The 12419-nt window shown below is 46.6% G+C and overlaps 1 protein-coding gene across 3 annotated transcripts in view; it reads right to left on the bottom strand.

Moving 5' to 3' along the window:
* TEC (tec protein tyrosine kinase) overlaps positions 1–12419 on the bottom strand; it is a 550450-nt gene that overhangs the window by 37742 nt on the left and 500289 nt on the right. For all 3 annotated transcript variants that reach the window (XM_085642140.1, XM_085642143.1, XM_085642141.1), the window contains one exon: positions 9370–9586. In XM_085642140.1, coding sequence (XP_085498266.1) covers positions 9370–9586 — 217 coding nt within the window. The remainder of the gene's footprint in view (positions 1–9369; positions 9587–12419) is intronic.

The raw sequence follows: 12419 nt of genomic DNA, 5'->3' as shown, positions 1-12419 counted from the left end.
AGTCCGCTCCATACCTTTAGAATGAGAGAGTTTGAGACCCGGAAAGAGATTCCCACCTCTAACACCCCACGAAGGTAGTCAGAACACTGGAAGCTGGATTCTCTGCGAGCAGGGAAGCAGCGTCTGGTCTGTGCGTCAGGCCGGGATATGGTCTCTACTGAAATTGCAGTGGCGAACCGTGCAGTCAAGTTGTGTCGAGCCGTGCCGTGGTTTGCCATGGTAAGGGAAGGTATATTTATTCCTGCTGGCATTGACGTAAAGTCGGGCAGAGGAAGACGTCATGGATGAACCCCTAAGGAATAGTAGTTCATGCATAATAAATGAGTTCTTGGAGAAATCAATAATCCTAGCTAGGGAAAATCCCGATGGCTTAAGGGTCTGGTTTCTAAGAACTCGTTGTGACGTGGGATGGACGGATGTAGGTGACCATGCCTGTATTTGGATAGCATGGCTAATGCCTAAATAAGGACTGGGATTCTATGCCTAAATAAGGGCAATGCGAATTGTGCCTATATAAGGACATGATTCAGGGGAACCTATGTACGGGCATCTAAATCGAAACAACGGAAGCAAGGGCTCAGATGTGGCTGCCACAGACTGTAAAATTTCCATAAGGACATTTGTGGTAATCTCAATAGAGCGCAGTTGTACGATCAAGATGTCAGCTACTTGTTGAATTACCACTCCAAATGACGAGTTCAATCCTGTATCAGGGTAACTATCAAGCCCACTGACCTCTTAAAATTGTCATCATCATCTTTGTGTAGTGACAAGCTTTGGTCAGAATCTGAGCCAAAAAGCTAATGGGTCCTTTTAGTGATGAGCCAATAGATCAGATTTAGGTGCCTGAAATTGCCTCTGCCTCAAAAGAAGTCAATAGAGAAAATAAATCTTCCCAATTATGTTTTTAAAAACTCTCCCACTTTCCTCTTTTAAAATGTTGGCATGTATGGATACATCTGCTCTAGTTGGAAGCATAGGCGCAGGATCAGATTGTATGGTGACTGGTTGCACTTTAGGGATTTCATAGTTTGAAAACAGTCGGGATTGTGCTGAAGTTCGTTTAGGTTCAGACATTGGAACCACCACTGGTCCCTCTTCCAGCGTCGGTGGCATCGGTACTGGCATAAATAAGGAAGAGACCAAAGCAGGTCGTGGAGCAAGGGTGGAAAACTGGAGCTGGTATGGAGGACGTAAGGGTCCAAAGACGTAAGACAGTGTAGAACACAGACCTGCTGGTGGTAACCAGATTCAAGGAGCACCGGGAACAACTGATGATCAACTGAGGAATTGGCTATGAAACCATTATTCTGGAGGGACACCAACTGACACTGTGAAGCCCTCATGATTCTCTTTAGATAAAGAATGGCGGGATGAGGTTGAGTCCAGCTTTACTTTCTGGCTCTTACATTCGGGCTTCGACTTTGACTTACAGGAGGACTTCGAATTTGAAGATGACCTCTTGTGGGAGCGACCTCCGGAGTGAGTCCAAACACTCAACCTGTAGGGAGACAGAGTGGGACTTACGTGAGGTCAATGACTTCTACTTATGTTTGGCGGTGTGCAGTTTCACTTCTCGGTCCTGGATTGTCTTTTTGTGCTTGCCAGTGCACTTGTTGCAAACCTCAAGTTGTGCCATGAACCCAAACACCATAGACACACTTTGTGTGGGTCTGTGATTGGTATCAGTTGTTTAAAGTCGCAGCATGGTTTTAAACCAGTAGTCCTGTAGTCTTAGGAGTGGACATTGTTCCTTAGATCACTGGATTGTTCCTGTATTAGGAGTTATCGTAAGGCAGATGAAATTGGGATTGGATTTCTGGATCCACATGAGAAGGTGCAGAAAGAAAGGAGCTGACATCAGCAGGCAGGAGTGCGACTTATATGTAGCTCTGCTCCGTCATTTCCAGGCAGAAGATTTCTTACCTCAGAATACTGTTAGTCAATGTAACTGACAAATGAATATTTCTCACCTTAGAATACTCAGTTAGTTAATGTAACTGAATAATGAAGGTTTCTCACCTTGGAATACTCAGTTAGTCAATGTAGCTGACTAATGAAGATTTCTCACCTTAGAATACTCAGTTAGTCAATGTAGGGCTACATGACACCAATTAGTGGCACACAGGAGCATTGGTGGCAAAAGCTTTCTAGATCCAGTCTGACACCTAGTGAGAAGTGGAGACAACTGCGGGTAGAAGTATGCATCAGAAATATTTGTCAAGCTTTCTGGATCCATCCTGATGTCTGGAGAGCATTTCAAGGTGAGAAATCTGCGGTTAGAAGTATCGATCAGAAGGAATATGCTACTTACCAGTATGCATCTGTTCTTGGCATGTAGAGCTGCAGAGTTGTACACTTTGCATAGATCGCCATCTGGTGTTGGGCCCGGATGTTTGCAGTTTGTTTTTGTTCTTTGGACAGTCTTTGGAAGTCACGAGTTCGGTGACTCCTCCTTCGGTCCGTACTGCGCATGGGCTTCGGCTCCATCCTCAGATTGTTTTTCGCCAGCAGGGAAATGATGGAGCGTAGTAATAACAGTGAGAAACCCATGTGTGTTGTATCTAAATAAGATAGACTGGAACGGATACAGGTCGCCGGGGAGGCGGGTGGGCATGTACATCTCTGCAGCTCTACATGCCAAGAACAGATGCATACTGGTAAGTAGCATATTCCGTTCGAGGCATATGAGCTGCAGATTGTACACTTTGCATAGATTATATAGCAGTACCCAACCTTAGCGGCGACCACCGGTATCCGTTGCAGCGGTTTGAAATAGTGTCTTTAGTACAGCCTGGCCCACACTAGCTTGTTGCTTGGAGTGCACGTCTACACAGTAATGTTTTGTGAAGGTGTGCGGTGTTGACCATGTGGCTGCTTTGCAGATGTCATCTAAGGGTATGTTCCCTAGAAAAGCCATAGAAGCCCCTAACTTTCTAGTAGAGTAGGCTTTAGGTGGAACAGATAATGTTCTTTTTGCCTTTTGATAGCAAATTTGTATGCACTTTACAATCCACCTAGCTATCCCTGATTTAGAGATGGGGTTGCCTTTATGTGGTGGAGAGAAGGAGACAAACAATTGTTTAGTCTTCCTGAAAGGTTGCGTTCTCTGTATGTAGTACAGTAAAGCCCTCTTAACATCAAGTGTATGTAGAGCCCTTTCCGCAACAGATTGAGGTTGCGAGAAAAAAACAGGTAATTCCACCGATTGATTGAGATGGAAGGGGGAAATGACCTTGGGCAGAAACTTTGGATTTGTACGAAGTATCAGTTTGCTGTGATGTATTTGTAAGAAGGGTTCCTGTATAGTGAACGCTTGTATTTCACTAACCCTTCTAAGGGAAGTGATAGCCACTAGAAAAGCTGTTTTCCAGGTGAGGAACTGTAGCTCACATTTATGCAGTGGTTCGAAGGGCGGACCCATTAGCCTTGTAAGAACTACATTTAGATTCCATACAGGAGAAGGCGGTGCCCTGGGTGGAATTATGCGTTTAAGGCCTTCCATAAAGGCTTTAATAGCGGGCACCCTGAACAGTGATAAATGCTGTCTGTTTTGCAGGTAAGCAGCAATCGCTGCTAGGTGTAGGCGTATGGAAGAATATGCCAGGTTACACTTTTGAAGATGGAGTAGATAACATATAATGTGTTGTATGGATGCATCTAAAGGGTTGATTGTATTGTTACGGCAGTAAACAACAAATCTCTTCCACTTTGCGGCATAGCAAGCTCGAGTGGTAGGACGTCTGGCTTCCTTGATAATATTCATGCAGTCAGGGGGAAGGTTAAGGTATCCAAATTCTAAGATTTCAGGAGCCAGATCGCCAGGTTGAGCTGCGCTGGGTCCGGGTGTCTGATTTCTCCATGGTTCTGAGTTAGGAGGCATGGGGACAGGGGCAGTTTTTGATGTGGTACCACTGATAGTTGTAATAGTGTGGTGTACCACGGCTGCCTGGCCCATGTTGGGGCTACCAGAATGAGCGTGAGGGAGTGCTGTTGCAGTTTCCTGACCACTAATGGAATTAGTGGGAGAGGTGGAAAGGCGTATGCAAATCTGCCTGACCAGTTCATCCATATCGCATTGCCTTTGGACAATGGGTGTGGGAATCTGGCGGCGAAGCTTGGGCATTTTTTGTTTTCGTGGGTGGCGAAGAGGTCTATCTGAGGATGCCCCCATTTGTGGAAGAATGGGTGAAGAACTTGTGGATGCAGTTCCCATTCGTGTATTTGTTGCGTTTGTCTGCTGAGCAGATCTGCCATGGTGTTTTGTATGCCTGGGACGTGCTGTGCCAGGAGAAAGATGTTTTGTGGAATTGCCCATCTCCATATGCTCTGGGCTAAGCGAGAGAGCTGGGGAGAGTGTGTCCCCCCCTGTTTTTGAATAGAATACATTGCAGTCATATTGTCTGTGCGAATGAGGACTGCTTTGGCTGAAATCTGTTTTTGAAAGGATTTTAGGCTAGAAAGATCGCCAAGAGCTCCAGATGGTTGATGTGGAGCGATTTTTGCTGTGGCGTCCATAGACCTTGCATTGTGAGGTGTAGGAGGTGCGCTCCCCAGCCGGAGAGCGATGCGTCCGCTGTTAGAATCACCTGAGGAACCGGGTCCAGGAACGGCCGCCCTTTGGAAAGGTTTGTGGTGTTCCACCACTGCAGAGAGTGATGGGTGCGGCCGTCCACCAACACCAGATCCGTCAGCTGTCCTTGGGCCTGGTTCCACTGTCGTGCTAGGCACTCTTGGAGTGGACGCATGTGGAGTCTTGCATGGGGCACTATGAAAATGCAAGATGCCATCATCCCTATTAGCTTCATGAACACTCTCGCTGGGAGAGAGTGCTGAGCAATGAACGTTTGGCGCAAGGCTTGTATGCTTGCGATCCTGGCTGAGTTGGGATAGGCTATACCTTTGGAGGTGTCTATAGTGGCCCCGAGATATTGCTTTGTGTGAGATGGTACGAGGTGGGACTTTTGGTAGTTCACCGTGAAGCCTAGCTGGTGGAGCAGTTGGATGGTGCTGTTTGTATGTTGCACACATTGGTCGTAGGACGCGGCTTTTATCAGCCAGTCGTCTAAGTAAGGGAAGACGTGACTATGTTGACGTCTGAGGTGTGCTGCTACTACAGCTAGGCATTTGGTAAACACCCGTGGTGCGGTGGAGACCCCGAACGGGAGAACCGTGAATTGGTAATGCTGACCGTCCACCACAAACCTGAGGTACTTCCTGTGAGAAGGGTGTATCGGAATATGAAAGTATGCGTCTTTCAGATCCAAGGTAGTGAGAAAGTCTCCCTGACAGAGGAGTGGGAGGACTTGTTGTAGGGTGACCATGTGGAAATGGTCTGAATGTATGTATGCATTTAGAGGCCGGAGGTCCAAAATGGGCCGCAGGGTCCCGTCTTTTTTCGGTATTAGAAAATACAGAGAGTAGACCCCTAAATTTTGCTGATTGACGGGGACCTGCTCTATAGCGTGTTTTTGGAGGAGGGAGATCACTTCCTGTTTGAGCAGTGTGGAATGTTCCTGTGACATTGGACGGTGCCTTGGTGGGATATTGGGTGGGGTAGATGTTAGCTCGAGACAGTACCCTGACCGAATAATTTGGGTCACCCATTTGTCCGATGTTATGGACTCCCAGGTATGGATAAAGTGTCGCAGTCTGCCCCCGACCGGAGTGGGATGGTCTGGGGGGAGCGAGGGGAAGTCATTGTGCGGGCGGTGTGGCAGAACGGGTGGTGTTGGTTTTGCCCCTGCCCTTATTGTTGTTGCCCCTGTATCCACCCCTTTGGTAGCCCTTCGAGAAGGTATTTTGAGGAGGGGACTTGTAGGAGGTAGAGGCGCCATCGGTGGAGTAGCCTCTGCCTGTGCTACGAAAGGACGAACGCCGAAAGGAGCGTTTAGGGGTCTGGGATTGTAATGCCCCCATAGACTTTGCTGTGTCCGTGTCCTTTTTCATTTTTTCTAATGCTTCGTCCACCTTTGGCCCAAAGAGGTGTTGTTGGTCAAAGGGGTGATTTAGTATGGATGCCTGGACTTCTGGCTTGAACCCTGAGATCCTGAGCCAGGCATGACGACGAAGCAGGACACTAGTATTTATGGCTCTAGAAGCAGTGTCCGCTGCATCGAGGGCACATTTAATGGAGGTGTTAGTAATGAGCTTTCCCTCCTGTATTAGGTCATGAGCTTTACGTTTGTGTTTCTCCGGGAGGTGCTGCATAAGAGCCTCAAGCTCAACGTAGTGTGCTCTGTCATAACGCGCAAGCAGCGCTTGTGTATTCGCAATGCGCCAGATGTTTGCGGCTTGCGAGGCAGTGCGTTTACCAGACGCATCTAAGAGTTTTGATTCCTTATCTGGCGGTGGAGCCTCACCAGAGGACTGGGAGTTAGACCGCTTTCTAGCCGTGGACACAACTAGGGAATCTAAAGGAGCAGGGCCCTTAATGTATGTAGGGTCTGTGGGTGCTGCTTTGTACTTCTTTTCTATTCTGGGGTTTAAGACCCTGGCCCTGACAGGGTCTTTGAACACCTCTGCAGCATGTTTGGTAACACCCTTAAGCATGGGCAAGATGGCTGTGGACTTATCCTGAATATCAAACGTATCCAGTAAAAAGTCGTCTTCCACTGGTTCGCTATGTAGTTCCACCCCATGATAGTGTGCTGCTCTCTGCACTAAGTGGTGAAACCCTAGTGAGTCCTCTGGGGGAGATGGCCTGGATGGGTAGAGGTCATTTTGAGGCACATCTGGTATGTCAGGGTTTTGGTAATCCTCCCATGGGTCTGGGGTCCCCGGTGGTGTGGGGTCCATTGGGGCGTCCGCTGGATCATAATCTGGATCCCCGTAATCCGGTTCTGGGGACGGGGTTGGGGAGTGATGAGGCAAGGGTGGCGGAGACCTGGGAGGGAGAGGAGGTGGAGGAGGAGGAGGAGGAGGAGGAGGAGGAGGAGGAGGAGGAGGAGGAGGTGGTGGGGAGGGCACTCTGAGAGGAGATGTGGCAGAGTCCTTCCGTTTGGGCGGTGGAGGAGGAGCTGGTGTGTCAAGACGCTGTTTCTTGACAGACAAAGTCAATAGCCCAGTCTTTGGATCCTTTGATAAGGTTTTTTGAGAAGGATCAGGAGTAAAAAGGTCCGTTGGCGCCGAATCGTCCGCTGGTGCCGATGTTTTCGGAGCCGAGGATTTGGGTGGTTTCTCGCCATGCCTTTTCGGAGCCTCCGGTTTTTTCGGCGTCGAGGTAGGCTTCGACGCCGGAGCGTCGGTGCCGAGGGATTTATGTTTGTGTTTCGTCGGCACCGAGAGTCCAGGCTTCGGCACCGGTGGCTTCGGAGTCGAGCTGGGCGTCACTTTCTTCGGTGCCGAACGGTGTTTATCGGCACCAGGAGTAGGCTGGCTCGAGCCCGAGCTGCCGTGAGACTTGTGAGGCTTCGACACCGGACCCAAAGGTGGGGTGATAGAAGCTGCGTGTTTGGTTTTCCCTAGGCCCGAAGGCGAAGGTGTAACCTGAGTCTCTTTGGATATGGGCGCGGGGGTGGGAGGGGGTAGAGTACTCACGACCCTCTGCGCCGGTGTGATGTCCTCCAGGTCGGAGTCGTCGGCCTCAGAAGCGCTGACGATGTCTTCCTCCTGCTCGGTGTGTTGTTGCCCCGAAGCCCCGGTGTTGTCTCCGAAGATGTCCGGTGGAGCCGCGGTCGATGAGTGCGCCATGGTGCGTCGAGCTCTTCGATCCCGGATGGTCTTTTTTGATCGAAAAGACTTACAGGCGGGGCAGTCTCTAGCCTCGTGTTCTGGAGAGAGGCAAAGGTTACACACCTGATGGAGGTCGGTGTGGGGAAATTTAGACCCACATTTTGGGCACTTTTTGAACGGAGTCCTTTCCATCGGCCGGGACCGGAGTCGAGGAGGGCCCGAAGGCCGGTGCCGATGTGTGGAATCGAGAAAAGTGCCTCTACGAGAGATGAAGAAGATGAAGAAACTCGATGAACGAGGATTTTACGTCGAGGCTGGAACCGTAAAAGTTCGAAGCCGGAGCACGAAGTATCACATCCGAGCCCGATGGCGGAAAAAAACAATCTGAGGATGGAGCCGAAGCCCATGCGCAGTACGGACCGAAGGAGGAGTCACCGAACTTGTGACTTCCAAAGACTGTCCAAAGAACAAAAACAAACTGCAAACATCCGGGCCCAACACCAGATGGCGATCTATGCAAAGTGTACAATCTGCAGCTCATATGCCTCGAACATATGTGTTTCTATATCAAGTCTCATTAAAAAGCAGTCAAGCACAGCAGCAGGCAGGTAATATGCGGATATGCTTGACTGCTTTCTAATGAGACTTATTAAAGTAACAAATGTATTTTTGATATTGTTTGAATGCAGCCTCCAATGCATTATTGATGAATTAATTTAAAATGTGGTGCTACACTGCGGAGTGGAACTTTTATTTTCTGAGATGATATGTCTTCAGCTTTGTTTGGATCTTGTTGACTAGGTTTAATTATAACATGCTGAGATAAGGAGTCAGTATGGAAAAGAGAGATTACAGTAGGAGAGAGAAACAGAAGACGATAAATTGTATGGAATTAAATAAATCCTGCTAAAAATCCAATTAATATATTAAAACAAGCATTGGCAAAGCCACTAGGTCTTGCCTATGCAAAATCTATTGGCTTTCTCAATCTTTCTTTTACATGCTGCACAGAAGTATGAGCTAAAATGCAGCATGGCTTGAAGTAAAAAAAAAAAAAAAAAAGCACTATGAGGCTGCCAGCATTGACTGCATCACAGCAATTTTGTTTTCTCTTTAAGCCATGCTGCACAGCAGCCAGCACTGCTCTGCAACCTGTAAAAAAATAAAAATAGCGCAGGGTTGGTCAAGCAACACGAGGGCTTTAAACACATCAAAGCAAGCAAGCAGCTCAGCCTTTTTATCCCCTCACTTGCACCACCTTTAACAGCAATAGGGGTAGAAGGGTGGGTGGGTGAGGGAGAAGCGACAACAAGCAGAGGTGAAAGAAAGGGACTGCAGATGCATGCATGCCAAAACGTTAACAAAAAGGAGTGCATGTGGCCAGTGGAAGGACACTGGCCACAGGAAGTTGTACTTCGTCCATGATCCACAGCAGCAGGATGAGTGGAAGCCTAGGATACAGCTGGAGGCGAGGAGGAGGCAATAGAAAGCAAGCAAACAAGAGTGACATGGGTGCGAACCATAATGGGTGGGCTCCAAGGCCCTTTAAGATTTGTTTTTTCTTTACAAAAGATTTCACAGGCAAAACCTAAAAAGGGATATTTTGTATTACCTAGTTTGTGTGAATTTTTGATAATAAACATAATTCAACTAAAACTGAATGCCACAAAAAGGTTTGGGCACAACTTCTCTTACCAGGTCTCTGTGGATGAAGCTATTTTCCTCCAGGTAACGCATCCCGTCGCAAACATCAAGGCACATATTAAGCAAAATGTCCTTATGGAATTGGCCATGTCTTTGTCGAAGATAGTTCAAGAGGCAGCCATGATCCATAAACTCAGTAACTATGTACAGAGGTCTTGATATGGTACATACTCCATAAAGCTGAACTAGTTTAGGATGTGTAAGGCGCCTGCAAAAAATAATATTGAATAGCATCTGTAAAGCTATCTTTACACAGGTATATAAAATCTTCTATCAGAGAGACAGAATAAATCAAATGTTTTGAACTGCAATGAATTCACAAAATAATATATTCAGTATTAGAAGTAATATTCTTGTCATCCTTAGAAAATAAGTTACTTACCTCCAACTGTGGCATCTTTCAGAAATTATTTTCATACAAAGAACATATGTTCAAGGTGTTACCAAATATTTTTGTCCTTTAAGAAATTCATGATTTTGACTCCTGCTGTGCCTGAAGTCCGTTGACTAGGCCTCCACTGCTGCATGCCTGCATAAACTTGTGTTCCCTTCATTGGTACAGTAGTCCTATTTAACATGAGATTGACCTGACATTGTGGCAGGTGGTAAGGATGAGAATGGGAGGCATCCTACAGTAGCAAGCAGTTCAGTACACTCTAAACTGGCTGTAGCAGCAAAGGCCATCTCTGTTTTGTAACATGTATACTTGTATTATGTGGCTGATGAACTTTACTTATTTCCCCATAGCACAATGTGTCTTGCTGTCTTTGAATCCCACAAAGGCAGCAGAGTGGCTCTGCCTGCAGCAGCCCCTTCTACTAAACTGCATTTGCCCTTAAAGTATTTATGGAATAGTTGCAGCTACTAACATAATACTTACTAACTGCATGTGTTTTGGTTCACACCCCTCTTTTTTTAAATTGGGTTAGCTATTTAAGATTTTCCACTGTCCTGCCATGGGTAATTACAGCCTTAATCAAACCTTTGAACTATGGATGGAATCAAATTAAGATATGCAGATGGGCATATCAATGTCCAATTCCCAGCTCAGCCTCAAATCATCCTTGCATAATAGAGTGATTAAGTGTAAGGAGATGTTGTGGGTCTTGCCTGGAAACATTAAATCATTTTAGGAGCTGAATTAACACCAGCTTTTTGACAACTACTCCTTGAAAGGACTGAGGGCCCATTTATTATTTGGTGGAAGGAGTAATCTCTGTTGACCTGGCAGAGGAATTAATGTCTGCCAGGCCGAGAATACTCCGCCCACTGAATTTAGAAATGACCGCCAAGCCGACGGTCATTTCTAAAGCATTGGCAGGAACCGCCTTCACAGTGGTTTCTGTTAATGCTTTTTAAAGTTTCCCCCACAGCTCTGTCAACATGATGGAGCCATCCGTTAGACTTAATGTTTTTAATTTTCAAAAAGAAAATGTACGCCTCACCACAAGCGTTACCTCCCATGGGGAAGGCTGTATTAGACAGTTATCACAGCTTCTTACCGCCAGTATTTTCCTGACGATGACGGGTATTGAAAATTAACCTGTATATTCACCCATCTAAATTAGGTGGGAGGACATAGTGGTCATCTCCGACGGCTCTTTCTTCTTGGGAAGGGTGTAACCACATCTAAATTCGGTGGGCGGACCATCATCTTGGTGGTAAGGATGCGACGGAGTACCCTTACCACCAAGAATTGCAATCAGGCCCTAAGCTCTGTGTGCTACTCCATGCTTCTTGTCTGTTGTTCAGCATGGGCGGGTTTAACTCCATAGTAGACAAAGGGAATGGGATTCGTTGCTCAAAAGATTCTACTGCCCCCCAAGGGGGGCAGAAAGACTGTATTGCCTGAAAACAAATTGGGGGAGCAAAGGGCCTTGTGCAGGAATTAACATTTCTGACCTGTATTTCCACCCCCATACCGTTCAATTCTGAGTTATGACGGTGATGAAGAATACCAGGTGGGACTCGGAAATGCCTGGCATTTTTTGGTATGTTTATTTCCGAATCCAACTGCATTTCTTTGCAAAGACTCGTCCTTACATTTGCTTGAAGAATCTGTGCGTGGTTTTAAATACAAGGAGACACACCAGGGCCCTGGATGTACTAATATTTCATGTAACTCCCTCTGTCCAAGCTGCGCTCGGCCTCTCTTCCACTGATCTCCTGCTACGCCACCCTCCTTTTTCCCTCGCCTTTTCCACTCCAATACCGTACCACCAATTTATCTGCATGCACCCTCCTGTCCCTTTGTATATGCCGCAGTTTACCACTAGATGCACCGCTGCCTCTTCAATGAACACAAATCTATACCTCCCTGTTTTTTTGTTCATTGGCGGAATCTCATTTGCACCCATTTTAGGCAGTAATTAAACCCTGGCGCTCTCGGGTGTCACACCAAACTTTTATCTAATGCCGTTGTTGCAGCATCTTAAACACCTTCTCTGTTTACCCTCGCCTCAAATCCACTACCATTTGCTTCCTCCTCTTCTGGGACCCTTGAAAGCCAACCGTGTTTTCAAGCTGCATTCTTGTGGTCATGTTTTTCTACATTACTCCATTTGTATAAATTACAGTTCAGTTGAAGATTGGCACGTTTATTGGCCTCTTTCTGATTAACACATTGCACTATTCCCAACCAATTATATAACTCATTTATCAATCGCAGTATTGAACATCTGATAACGGCACTGGCGCACATATAAGTAAAAATACATTTCCATTACAAGGCCAATAGCTCTAACTCTAAAAAAAAATGTGTGACCTAATGCATTGCACATGCTTGTTTTTCTAGGGATGTAACGGTTTACGTTCTCTAAGTGAGACCACTTCCTTCATCTTCCGTCAAAGCTCTAATCAAGGACAATTCCTGCTGCTTTGACAAAGAGCAGTCTTGCCTCCATCAACAACTTATTTCTCATGATCAACAGCAAAGTCTGATTGTCAAATAAGGGCATTATGTTTCAAATGTCCAAAGCCAAATAATAGTTGTCTATAACAAGGAAACACTAGCCACCCTGTTACTCATGGGCAGCAATGAT

The sequence above is a fragment of the Triturus cristatus genome, chromosome 2_2, assembly GCF_964204655.1.
Source record: "Triturus cristatus chromosome 2_2, aTriCri1.1, whole genome shotgun sequence".
NCBI classification, from domain to species: Eukaryota; Metazoa; Chordata; class Amphibia; order Caudata; family Salamandridae; genus Triturus; species Triturus cristatus.
Note: the sequence above shows the minus strand (reverse complement) of the source record. Positions and strands in the feature narration are given on the sequence as shown.